Source organism: Eubalaena glacialis, chromosome 7, assembly GCF_028564815.1.
Source record: "Eubalaena glacialis isolate mEubGla1 chromosome 7, mEubGla1.1.hap2.+ XY, whole genome shotgun sequence".
Classification (NCBI taxonomy): domain Eukaryota; kingdom Metazoa; phylum Chordata; class Mammalia; order Artiodactyla; family Balaenidae; genus Eubalaena; species Eubalaena glacialis.
In genome coordinates, this window is record NC_083722.1 from 60999527 (window position 1) to 61012316 (window position 12790).

The following is a 12790-nucleotide window of genomic DNA, read 5'->3' on the forward strand; positions in this document are numbered from 1 at the left end:
TCTGTTCATTGATGTAAGTGGGGTGTTAAATTCCTCTACTATTATGTTACTGTTGATTTCTCCTTTTATGTCTGTTAATATTTGCCTTATATATTGAGGTGCTCCTGTGTTGGGTGCATATATATTTACAATTGTTCTGTCTTCTTCTTGGATCGATCCCTTGATCATTACGTAGTGTGCTTCTTTGTAACAGTCTTTATTTTAAAGTATGTTTTGTCTGATAAAAGTATTGCTATTCTGGCTTTTTTTTGATTTCCATTTGCATGGAATACCTTTTCCATCCCCTCACTTTCAGTCTTTTGTGTCTTTAGATCTGAAGTGAGTTTCTTGTAGGCAGCATATATATGGGTCTTGTTTTTGTATCCATTGAGCCACGCTATGTCTTTTGATTGGAACATATAGTCTGTTTACAGTTAAGGTAATTATTGATATGTATGTTCTTGTTGCCATTTTGTTAATTGTTTGGGGTTTGTTTTGTTTTGTCTTTTTCTTCTTCTTTTGTTCTTCTCTTGTGATTTGACTATTTTTAGTGTTATATTTGGATTCCTTTTTCTTTTTTTGTGTGTATATCTATTTTTGATTTTTGGTTTGTGGTTACCATGAGATTTTTATATAGCAATCTATATATATGTGATTAAGTTGCTGATCTCTTTCAAATGCGTTTTAACAACCCTGTCTTTGTACTCTTCTCCCCTCACGATTACTGTTTTTATATCATGTCTTTTTTTTTTTTTTTAATTTATTTTTGGCTGTGTTGGGTCTTCGTTTCTGTGAGAGGGCTTTCTCTAGTTGTGGCAAGTGGGGGCCACTCTTCATCACGGTGCGCGGGCCTCTCACTATCGCGGCCTCTCTTGTTGCGGAGCACAGGCTCCAGACGCGCAGGCTCAGTAGTTGTGGCTCACGGGCCTAGTTGCTCCGCGGCATGTGGGATCTTCCCAGACCAGGGCTCAAACCCGTGTCCCCTGCATTGGCAGGCAGATTCTCAACCACTGCACCACCAGGGAAGCCCCTATATCATATCTTTTATCTAATTGTTTCATGTATCCCTTAACTGCTTAAGTGATTTTGATATAGGTGATTTTACTACCTTCGTCTTTTAACCTTCCTACTCACTTTATGCGTGGATGATTCCCTACCTTTACTGTGTATTTGCCTTTACTGATGAGCTTTTTCATTTCGTAATTTTCATGTTTCTCGTTGTGGCCTTTTCTTTTTTCACCTGGAGAAGTTCCTTTAATATTTGTTGTAAAGCTGATTTAATGGTGCTGAACTCTTTTAGCTTTTGCTTGTTTGTAAAGCTTTTGATCTTTCTATCAAATCTGAACGAGAGGCTTGCTGGGTAGAGTATTTCTTGGTTGTAGGTTGCAGGTTCTTCCCTTTCATCATTTAAAATATATCATGCCACTCCCTTCTGGCCTGCAGGGTTTCTGCTGAAAAATCAGCTGATAGGCTTATGGGAGTTCCCTTGGATGTTATTTGTTGCTTTTCCCTTGCTGCTTTTAAGATTCTCTCTTTATCTTTAATCTTTTGTCATTTTAATTACAATGTGTCTTGGTGTGTTACTCTTTAGGTTAATCCTGTATGGAACTCTCTGCCCTTCCTGGACTTGGATGACTGTTTCCTTTTCCAGGTTAGGGAAGTTTTCACCTGTTATTTCTTCAAATATGTTCTCAGCTCCTTTTTATCTCTCTTCTCCTTCTGGGACCCCTATAATGTGAATATTTGTACATTTGATATTGTCCCAAAGGGCTCTTAAACTGTCCTCATTTCTGTTTATTCTTTTTCCTTTTTTCTGTTTAGTGGCAGTGATTTCTACTGCTCCATCTCTCAGCTTGCTGATCTGTATCATTTAGTCTACTGTAGATTCCTTCTAGTATATTTTTCATTTCAGTTATTGTGTTCTTCATCTTTCTCTTTTTTTTTTATGTTTTCTCTTTGTTAAAAACTTATAACTTCTTACTCTGTGCATCCATTCTTGTCCTGAGTTCTTTGATCATCTTTATGATCATTACCCTGGACTCTTTCTTGGGTAGATTGCGTGTCTCCACTTCGCTAAGTTCTTATTCTAGGGTTTTATCTTGTTCCTTCATTTAGAACATTTTCTTCTGTCACCTCATTTTGCCTAAGTTGCTGTTTGTATTTTTATGTATCTGGTGGGTTAATTACATTTCCTGACCTTGGAGAAGTATTCTTCTGTAGGAGATGTACTATGCATCCTAGCAGTGCACTCCCCTATCATGGCCAAGCTATATGTTCTAGCAGTTCCCCCTATGAGGGCTGCATGGTTCCTTCTGTTGTGGCAGGCTGACTATGTGGACAGTCTGGTAGGCTTGGTTGGCCCCTACTCCGGTTGGTTGCCAGGCCATGCTTTGGCCGTGCTTTGGGAAGCTGTTGGCTACTGGTTGGTGGAGCCTAGTCACGAGGCAGCTGACTGCAGTACCCCAGGGGGCCCTGGGGCTAGTCCTGGCTCACTGGTGGGTGGAATCAGGGTCCAGAAAACTTTGGGGCTGTTACCCACCTACTTATGGGTGAAGCCAGGTTTTGGGATTAATGCCGGACTACTAGCAGTCACAGTTGGGTCCTGGAGTCTGGCTGTAGTGCCCAGGGATCACAGAGCTGGTGTCAGATAACTGGTGTGTGTGTGTGTGGAGGGCGTTTCCTGACACAGTTGAGTATGGGGTCCAGGGTGTTGGGAAGCTTGTTTTGGCCTGCTAGTGGGAAGGGTTGAGGCCCAGCTGGTCCCAGGGTAGGGTCTGGCCTGCTGTGGGCAGGCTGGGTCTGCAGGCTGTGGGATTGTGGCTTTCTTACGTCTGGTGTCTGTCCCCTGGTGGGTGAGACTTGTCCAATGGCTAGAGCAGCCTTCTTGCAGAGCAGAGCTGGTGCCTGCACATTGGTGGGTGGAGCTGGGTCCTAGCCTTCCGGTGGGCAGGGCCATGTTCAGAGGCAGCTGTGGGCTCAGGAAGTTTTAGGCAGCCTGTCTGCTGATAGGTGGGGTTGTGTCCCCATCCAATTAGTTGCTTTGCCTGAGGCATCCCAGCACTTGTGCCTGCAGGCCATTGGATGGGCCAGGTCTTGGTGCTAATGAGCTAGAGGGAGGGTTCCACAGTGGTGCCTGGCAGCACCATTGTCCACGCAGTAGAAGGAGCTCCCAAGAATGGCTGCTGCCAGTGTCTGTGTCCCCAGGGTGAGCCACAGTTCCCCCCCGCCTCCCTCCAAGGAGACTCTCCTACACCAGTAGGTAGGTCTGGCCCAGGCTCCTATCAAATTACTGCTTTTGCCCTGGGTTCTAGAACATGTCAGATTTTGTGTGCACCTTTTAAGAGCCAGGTCTCTGTTTCCCCCAGTCCTTTGAGCCTCCCGAAGTTAAGCCCTGCTGACCTTCAAAGCCAAATGCTCTGGGGGCTTGTCTTCTTGGTGCTTGACTCCTGGGCTGCAGAACCTGATGTAGGGCCTAGAACTCTCACTCCTGTGGGAGAACCTCTGCAATATAATGATTCTCCAGTTTGTGGGTTGCCCACCCCGTGGTATGGGACATGATTATATTGAGAGTCTGCCTCTCCTACCCATCTTGTTGTGGTTCCTCCTTTAATTGTAAAGATTTTTTTCTGGTAGATTCTGGTCTTTTTCATTGATGGTTGTTCTGCAAATAGTTGTGATTTTGGTGTGCTCGGGAGAGGAGGTGAGCTCAGTGTCTTTCTACTCTGCTATCTTGGCCAGTCTCTCCTCCCTTTCTCTGTCAATTTTTTCTTTACAGAGAAACATCTCTTAGTTTCATTGATCCTTGTAAATTAATTATTTTTTTACGCACAATATTTGGTGTGAAATAACAAATTATGAGACATGGAGAGAAACAAAGAAATGTGACCCATGGTCAGGAGAAGAGCTAAGAGAAACAGTCAGTGATGGTCCAGATGTTGAACAGTTGGAATGGATGAACAGTGAGAAAATTTTAGCAGGAAGATGGAAGACTATAAAAAGACCGAACAGGGAATGCTAGAAGTGAAAGTATGAATCAGACATTAAGTATTCATTTGATGGGCCTAATAGCAGACTGGACATAGTTGGCAAACCCCAAGCAGAATAAGTACAAAGCTGAGGAACATTGCTAACTTAATGCTGTTAAATCTTCCAATTCATGAACATGGGATGTGTTTCAGTTTATTCAAGCCTTCTTTAATTTCTCACAACAGTGTTTAGTGTAAGTTTTCAATATATAATGTCAGGCACTTCTTTAGTTAAATGTATTCCTAAGTTTTTTTTTTTTTTTTTTTTTTGGCTGTGTTGGGTCTTTGTTGCTGCATGCAGGCTTTCACTAGTTGTGGTGTGCAGGCTTCTCATTGCAGTGGCTTCTCTTGTTGTGAAGCACAGGTTCTAGGCTCGTGGGCTTCGGTAGTTGTGGCACACGGGCTCAGTAGTTGCTGCATGCGGGCCCTAGAGCACACAGGCTTCAGTAGTTGTGACGCGTGGGCTCAGTAGTTGCGGCGTGCAGGCTCTAGGGCGCGCGGGCTTCAATAGTTGTGGCACGTGGGGCCAGTAGTTGGGGCTCTCGGGCTCTAGAGCACAGGTTCAGTAGATGTGGCTCACGGGCTTAGTTGCTTCACAGCATGTGGGATCTTTCAGGACCAGTGATCGAACCCATTGTCCCCTGTATTGGCAGGCGGATTCTTAACCACTGCACCACCAGGGAAGTCCCCTAAGTATTTTTTTTTTTTGCTGTTACAAATGAGATTGTTTTCTTAATTTCATTTTCAGGTTGTTCATTGGTCATGTATGGAAATACAATTTATTTTTATATGAATATATTGTATATTTGTATATTGTATCTTGCAACCTGGCTGAATTCCTTTATTAGTTCTAATAGTTTTTTTGTGTCTCTTTTTTAGAATTTTCAATATACAAGATTATGTCATCTGTAAATAGAAGTTGTTTTATTTCTTCCTTTCCTTTCAGCATGCCTTTTATTTATTTTCCTTGCTAAACGCCTTGGCTAAAATCTGTAATATAATGTAGTGTAGATATGGCTGTGTGTTAACTCTTCTCTAAATGTTTGCTGTTTTTATTAAATGGTAATAGGGTATAAACTATTTTTATATCCATCAATGTTGAAGAACGGTGACTTCATGAAATTAGTATCATCATAATTGTAGGACAGTGATTGGGGCTGTTTTGATCTACAAAACGTGTATCCTTTTTTTTTTTGATTGAGGAACATTTTAATAATATCCCCTTTTTTTTTTCCTGTAGGTTTTCTCAAATAATGATGAAGGCCTTATTAACAAAAAGTTACCCAAAGAACTTCTTTTGAGGTAAGTGTAGATAAACTTTAAAGATTTCAGATATGATTCAGTCATCAAGTTCCAAGACAACTTCTTTCTCACTATGAGTCCATAGCTTAGAAAAACAGACAGAATTAGCCTAACTGACTTTTTGTTTTTGTTTTATAGAATGCTGTTCAGCTTGTTGTTAAATTTTACTTGGTCTAATCCAGAATGTACTAAGTATGTACATAGCATTGGTCTGGATTCTTTTTGTAATGTGGTAAGTATTGTAATAATCCTCAGTAGGTGCCACTGTTTGGGTATTAGTAGGTTATCTCAATGTAGTCAGTAACACGAGGAGAGATTATTAAGGTTGTGAGCTCCTGAAGTCATAGACGTGTAGATGTTTTCTGATCAGTAATTACACTATATGTTCTTACTGAGCACTTAAAATGCTATCAGCCCAAATATTGATGTTTTTATTCACTTTATGAGAATTATGTGCTAAGTGACACTATTATAGAACAGGCTTTTTGTGCTTTATTTTTAGCATTACTGAATATACAGTTAATGGTATTTTGCTTGTCGTTTTGGGAAGTAAAGCTATCAACCAACATTTGTTGAACCTAAGGCACTGCAGTTTCCTTTAGTACTCTGCAAGCATCAAGCAAATCTTATTTAATTTTGGATGTTATATTTTAATTGTTAACCAACAATTAATACATGTATACATGGTAATCTTTGAGTGACATTTCCCAAACTCTTCATATCACTGATATTTCACAAAACAAAACAAAACAACAGGTTTTGTGATCAAGTAAGTATGGGAAAAACTGGGTTAACAAAACCAGTTTCTTTACTACATGACCTCTCGGAGCTCTAATAGGCTAATATGCATGGTGATGCTCCCAGATGGATAGTTGTGGCATTTCAGATTTACTGACCATGGAACGCTTTTAATATTCCTTGGAAAATTTTTTGGGAAATGCTGATATATAGTAAGAGATTGAGCAGCTTACCCTGTTCCCTGGCTCTGCTAAATCTCATTTTAACATTTAGGGGATGAGTATGAATGTGTGTTTTGTTTACATGTTGGAGTCCATCACAGAGTTGCTCTATAAATGCCACGGATTGCTCACCTTTTCCACCTTGTATGTTAGACTTTTGTTTTTGAGTCAGGAATGGGGTGAAGGCTTAGGGTCTTTGTGGTGGTGATCACATTTTAGGGGCTTCAGGGTGGCATTTCATTAGTCATCAGGTCTTGTTTGACACTGTTGCCGTGAGCTCATTCTACTCAGTTAATAAAAAAGAAAATTAATTCATGGCAGGATCACATGAAAAGTACAGCAGTTATGTTTTATTTCAACAAAATAAATATTTGTTTAGTTAAGAGAGAATATTCTTTGGCATTTTAGACTGCTTTAAAGTTAAGAAAGTGGTAACAAGGAAGGAATGATATGTTTATCACATAAACCCACAGGGTCTTAATCAAGCACCGTAAGCTGTTAGAACCAGTGTGGTTAGGGTGGGCTGGCTGTTACTATGCAGCGGTAGGCGATGCCATCCACAACAGACCACAGAGTGAGTGATGTTTCCCAGAATTGTGCAATGTTTCATTCTTGGTCTGAACATTTTTCTAGCACAGACATCAAACTGTAATGTGAATATGTCATTTTTACCCTGGGGACTCATAACCAGCTTCAGGCCGACCCACGTTAGTCATTTAACACTGGAGCGTGATTAAACTCCACCCTTCTCCTGAATACTGCTGCTATTTTTGACTCAAGGCTGCTAACTTAATATTTTTTCCCTTTTGGTAAGGTTAGCTTTTATACTGTACTCAGCCATGGTACTGTTTCTACCTACTGACCAAAAAGGGCTGGGTGGGGGGCGGGGCGGGTGTTGGAATTACGTCACTTTCCGTGCTAGTGTGATTTCTGAACTGCCGTTTTAGAAATATTAGTTCTTTTAAACATCCATGATGGACCCAGCTTTCAAAAATCCTGGAGTTACAGTTTTTGAATTATGCTAAGGCTCATACATAGATCGTTTTTAAAAAAGGATTGTCATTTGGGAGCAAATGTTCATAGATTTCATTCCCACTTCTGTTCTAATTTTGGAGTCTGTAAAGGGCATTTAAATTTTAAAGTACTGCCACAACAGGTCTTCTCTGACTCTTCAGTCTCAAAACTAACTCTAGCCAGATATTAACTTTTGTTGGTCTTTAAATCATTTCTGCCATTTTACTCTCAGACTTTCTATTCTCAGTAGTAGCAGCTCTCCCCTTTCCTGGCTACCCTTTTTAAGCAAAATTTTGAAGAAGGATTTGAGCCAGGTTACCAAAGCAGACATCTTCATCGTTCGTTAATTCCACAACAAAGTGAGTGCTACAAATTCCCCACCTCATGGAGCTTAAGTGTTGATTGGTTTTGCTAAGATAAATGATGTCTTCATACTTTCAGTCTGTCTTAGGCTTACATTTTTACTCATATAGTAGACTTATTTGTGACAGAGCAGACTGTTGTTCCTGTTCTCGTTGAATTCCTATTTACTTTCAGTCTTACATCATCAATAGGTGTGAATTCCTTGAGTTTATGATAATCGTATTTGCTTGCAGCCAAGGTCATTTTCTCTTCTGCCATTTTTTACTGCATCTGTTACCACCCTCTTAAATTCTCTGCTAGCTTCCATTACTGATCATATCAAGTGAAGCTTCAGCTTACCCTCTGGAACCGTTAACAAACCTGGAACTATGTGATTTTTTTATTTTTATTTTTTAATGTTTGTTTGTTTGTTTGTTTGTTTATTTTGGCTGATCCTGGTCGTAGTTGCGGCACTCGGGATCTTCGTGGTGGCATGCGGGATCTTTTAGTTGCAGCGTGCTGACTTCTTAGTTGCGGCATGCATGCGGGATCTAGTTCCCCAACCAGGGATTGAACCCAGGCCCCCTGCATTGGGAGCGTGGAGTCTTATCCACTGGACCACCAGGGAAGTCCCTGGAACTATGCACTTTTCATCTCTCTATTATCACTTTGAATCCACTCAGAAAAAATCTGAGTTTTTTTATCTGATCATCTTATTGCTAGTTTTAAGACTACCCGATATTATTAATTCACAGGTCCCTTCTGCTACCCATTTTTAGTTTGTTACTTAACAAGCTTTTACATTTGCTTTTTCTATCCAGCTTTCACTTATAAATTAAAGATATACGAGTTCTCCCTCTCTACCTTTCACTCTCACACAGTTCAACAAATAGCTTGTAATTTTACTGTTCCTGAGGAGTCAGTTATATAATGCTTATAACAATGGGAAGATATAGTTTGTTGTAATCTCTGTATCTGTTAGTGAGTTGGGTTCTCCTTGCATGTATTTGTCCTCGTTGTTATTGTCTGTATTACTTTTGGAGCCAAACTTGCTTGAGATTTCAGCTCTCCCCATTTACTAGTTGTGTGACCTTAAAGTGACTTCACTCTCTGGGCCATAATTTCCCATATCTGTAATAGTAATAGTTCTTACCTTAGGGGGTTGTTGGCTGGCTCTGAGTACCTGGTGTTTAATAAATGTTAAATAAATGTTATCTCTTATTATTATTTTTTAAAAATATTTATTGTTTATTTATTTGACTGTGTCAGGTCTTAGTTGCAGCATGTGGAATCTTTCGTTGCGGCACGTGGGCTTCTCTCTAGTGGCGGCACGTGGGCTCTCTAGCTGTGGCACGGGCTCTGGAGTGCACAGGCTCAGTAGTTGTGGTGTGCAGGCTCATTAGTTGCAGCACATGGGCTTAGTTGCCCCGCAGCATGTGGGATCTTAGTTCCCCAACCAGGGGTCGAACACGCGTCCCCTGCATTGGAAGGTGGATTCTTAACCACTGGACCACCAGGGAAGTCCCTCTTATTATTATTAATTAATATCAATTTTGGATCTCTGAATACTTAATAAATACTGTTGACAGTGCAGTTGGTTTTAATATAAACAACTGAAAAAAGCAAGCTATCCTGATATGGATCTTAACATACGCTACTGCTAACAGTCTCAGTAAAAAACCTGATTATTAAGTAAATTAATGTAGCCCGGTGCTTCATTTCATCAACCTACACTAGTTCAGTCTCAATGGAAATTGCATACTACCATCTGACATTAAACTGACAACTACTGGAGCTTGAGCAGAATAGTGGTGGTATTATGACAACTGTTAATTATTTTGTATTATAAAAAAGGCAGTCTCTTGGAACCATTCCTCTTTTGAGAAAAGTCTTATATGAGCAAATATTGGCTCACAACTCAGATTATAAATTTTAATATTAATTTGTTTGACCTTAAGTTTTTACTTTTGTTATGGTTGCTCTCAGGCGCTAGTGATGAAATGAAAATGCATGTAAACTTCATAGGAATAGGGAGTGCTACATGCAGTAAATATTTTAAAACGTTCTGAGAAGACATGGCTCTTGTTAGTAATAAATAATAAAGAAACCTCTTATTAGACATATTTTTAAAAACTAAATCACCATTATCTATATAATTTTCTTTCCTTTTAAAATGCATGTGGGGACTTCCCCAGCGGTCCAGTGGTTAAGACTCCGAGCTTCCAATGCAAGGGGTGCGGTTTTGATCCCTGGTTGGGGAACTAAGATCCCACATGCAGTGCGGCATGTCCAAAAAATGAAAAAAAAAAAAAAAAAAGTATGTGGATCCATGACAAAATTAAATCCTGATCATATTTGTTGGCTTGATGAAGGAAGGTTTGATTGCCTCAAACAGGAGAGATGAGGCTAATCATTTTGGGCAAATGGAATCAACTACATAATTACCTATAATTTGGCAGTTTTACTAGTTTGCTAGGGAAAATTATAAAATGACAGTAAAATTACGAGCTATTTGTTGAACTGTGTGAGAGTGAAGGATAGAGAGGGAGAACTCGAATATCTTTTAATTTATAAGTGAAAGCAGGATAGAAAAAGCAAATGTAAAAGCTTGTTAAGTACAAACTAGAAATGGGTAACAGAAGGGATCTGTGAATTAATAATATTGGGTAGTCTTAAAACTAGCAATAAGATGATCAGATGGAAAAAAAAACTCAGATTTTTTTCTGAGTGGGTGTTCTTGCCTGCTGGTTGGTTGCAGCACTCCATGGACTTTTTCAAGGACTGGTACCTACACCTCCTGCTGCCTGTGATGCCTTATATATATTCCAAGGCAGCCTAACAGGTAAGATGATCTTTTAGGGGTACATATTACGAATTCATGTTTAAATATCTATGCAGATTTTTCTTTTATGTTAAAGAGGTTTTTTTGGTTTGATCATTTTTATTGTTGTTATTTATTTATTTATTTATTTTTTTACCTTGCATGAGGCAATACAGGACCAAATTAATGTGTGTTGAAATCAGATGCAGAAGCTTAAAGGCCCTTCCTCTGTATACTATTATGTACTATTTTAGGGTTGACATCTAAGTCCAAATCATGGCAGAGGCAAATCTTCCTTAGTCTCGGTTGGGGTTATGCTTATACATTAGAACTCTGATGATGCCTTTGGATTTTTAAATCTACACTCAGGTGGCATGAAACACCAGTAGAGCTCCACAGATAGGAAGGGTAGAACTAGTACATTCTACTCCAGAGCTTTATCCCTGGAAGGTTATGTTAGAGACCTGTTAATTTAAAAGCTGTGAATTCAGTAGTTAAAACAGAAAAGATTGGGAAGTTTGATTCTTTGAATAGTAAAATATGGCAAAATATACCATACCAAAGATAAACAGCATAGTGGTAGGTGAAATAATTCGGATACACATTATAAGCAAAGGCTATCTTCTTCAACATACACACACACACACACACACACACATACATACATCAGTTCTTAAAAATTATTAAGAATGAGGTGGATTATCTCTTAGAAAAAGTTTGAAGAGGGTGTGAACAAAGGAAGAAATACAAATGGCCAATAAATGTATGAAATTCCACTCGCTCCAAGTGGAATTGCTGGGGGTCATAGACTGTACAAGTATTTAACTTCATATAGTAATGTTTTTCCAAAGTGGTCTTATCAATTTGTGTTCATACAAACAATGGCTAAGAGACTCAGTTGAGTTGTTCCTTTCAAAAATTTAGTGTTTTTACATGTCTTAAGTATAGAATAGCATCTCATTGTGCTCTTGATTTGAATTTCCCTGAATTGTAGTAATGTTGAGCATATATTTGTATATTTATCAGTCACATGTATTTCCTCTTCTGTGAGATGCTTGTATATATTTTTTGCTTATTGGGTTGTTACTGGTTTGTAGGAGTTGTTTTCTTTCCCTTTCTTGTTTTTAATACTACTGTATCATCTGCGTCTTTTCATCCAGTTTTTTCAAATAGTGTCTCCATTTAATAATCTTTATAAGAGGATAATTTGGGGTTTTAATGATTAAAACAAGTATTTTATTCACTGTGATGATTATTATTGTGATTATTATTGCAATTTTCTATTTTTTAATTTCTTTTTTATCTTACTAATTTTGCTTCTCTCCTCCTTAAAACCTTTCCTGTTGCCTTTAGTGTAAAGTCCGCGTAAATTGTTATGACTTAAATTATTCTCCCAGAACTGTCCACTTATTATCTCTTACTCTATCTCATCTCTCACTCTTTTCCAACTTCCTTGTAAGTCTGGCAACTCTGAGTTACTTCCAGTCCCTGAAAATGTCATTCTCTAATTTGTTCTCTCCCATGTTCATTCTCCTTCTTGAAAGTGCCAATCTTTTTTTTAAATTTATTTTTTATTGAAGTGTAGTTGAATTACAATGTGTTAATTACTGCTGTACAGCAAAGTGATTCAGTTATGCATATGTGTACATTCTTTTTCATATTCTTTTCCATTATGGTTTATCACAGGGTATTGAATATAGTTCCCTGTGCTATACAGTAGGACCTTGTTGTTTATCCATTCTATATATAATAGTTTGCATCTGCTAATCCCAAACTCCCACTCCATCCCTCCCCTCCCCTCCCCTCCCCTCCTCTCCCCTCCCCCTTGGCAACCACAAGTCTGTTCTCTCTGTCCCTGATTCTGTTTCTGTTTCATAGATAGGTTCATTTGTGTCATATTTTAGACTCCACATATGTGACATCATATGGTATTTGTCTTTCTCTTTCTGACTTAACTTCCCTTAGTATGATAATCTCTAGTTGCATCCGTGTTGTTGCAAATGGCATTATTTCATCCTTTTTTATGGCTGAGTAATATTCCATTGTATATATGTACCACATCTTCTTTATCCATTCATTTGTCGATGAACATTTAGGTTGTTTCCATGTCTTGGCAATTGTGAATAGTGCTGCTATGAACATAGGGGTACATGTATCTTTTTGAATTGTAGTTTTGTCTGGATATATGCCCAGGAGTGGGATTGCTGGATCATATGGTAATTCTGTATTTAGTTTTCTGAGGAACCTCCATACTGTTCTCCATAGTAGCTGCACCAACTTGCATTCCCACCAACAGTGTAGGAGGGTTCCCTTTTCTCCACACCCTCTGCAGCATTTGTTATTTATAG

At 39.0% G+C, this 12790-nt stretch overlaps 1 protein-coding gene across 4 annotated transcripts in view; it reads left to right on the top strand.

The window, feature by feature from the left end:
• FBXL2 (F-box and leucine rich repeat protein 2) overlaps window positions 1-12790 on the top strand; it is a 93034-nt gene that overhangs the window by 12437 nt on the left and 67807 nt on the right. For all 4 annotated transcript variants that reach the window (XR_009701580.1, XR_009701581.1, XM_061196471.1 and 1 more), the window contains exon 2: window positions 5245-5306. Coding sequence is in view for 2 of the 4 variants with exons in the window: in XM_061196471.1 (XP_061052454.1) it covers window positions 5245-5306 (62 nt within the window). In the remaining 2 variants the exon portion in view is untranslated. The remainder of the gene's footprint in view (window positions 1-5244; window positions 5307-12790) is intronic.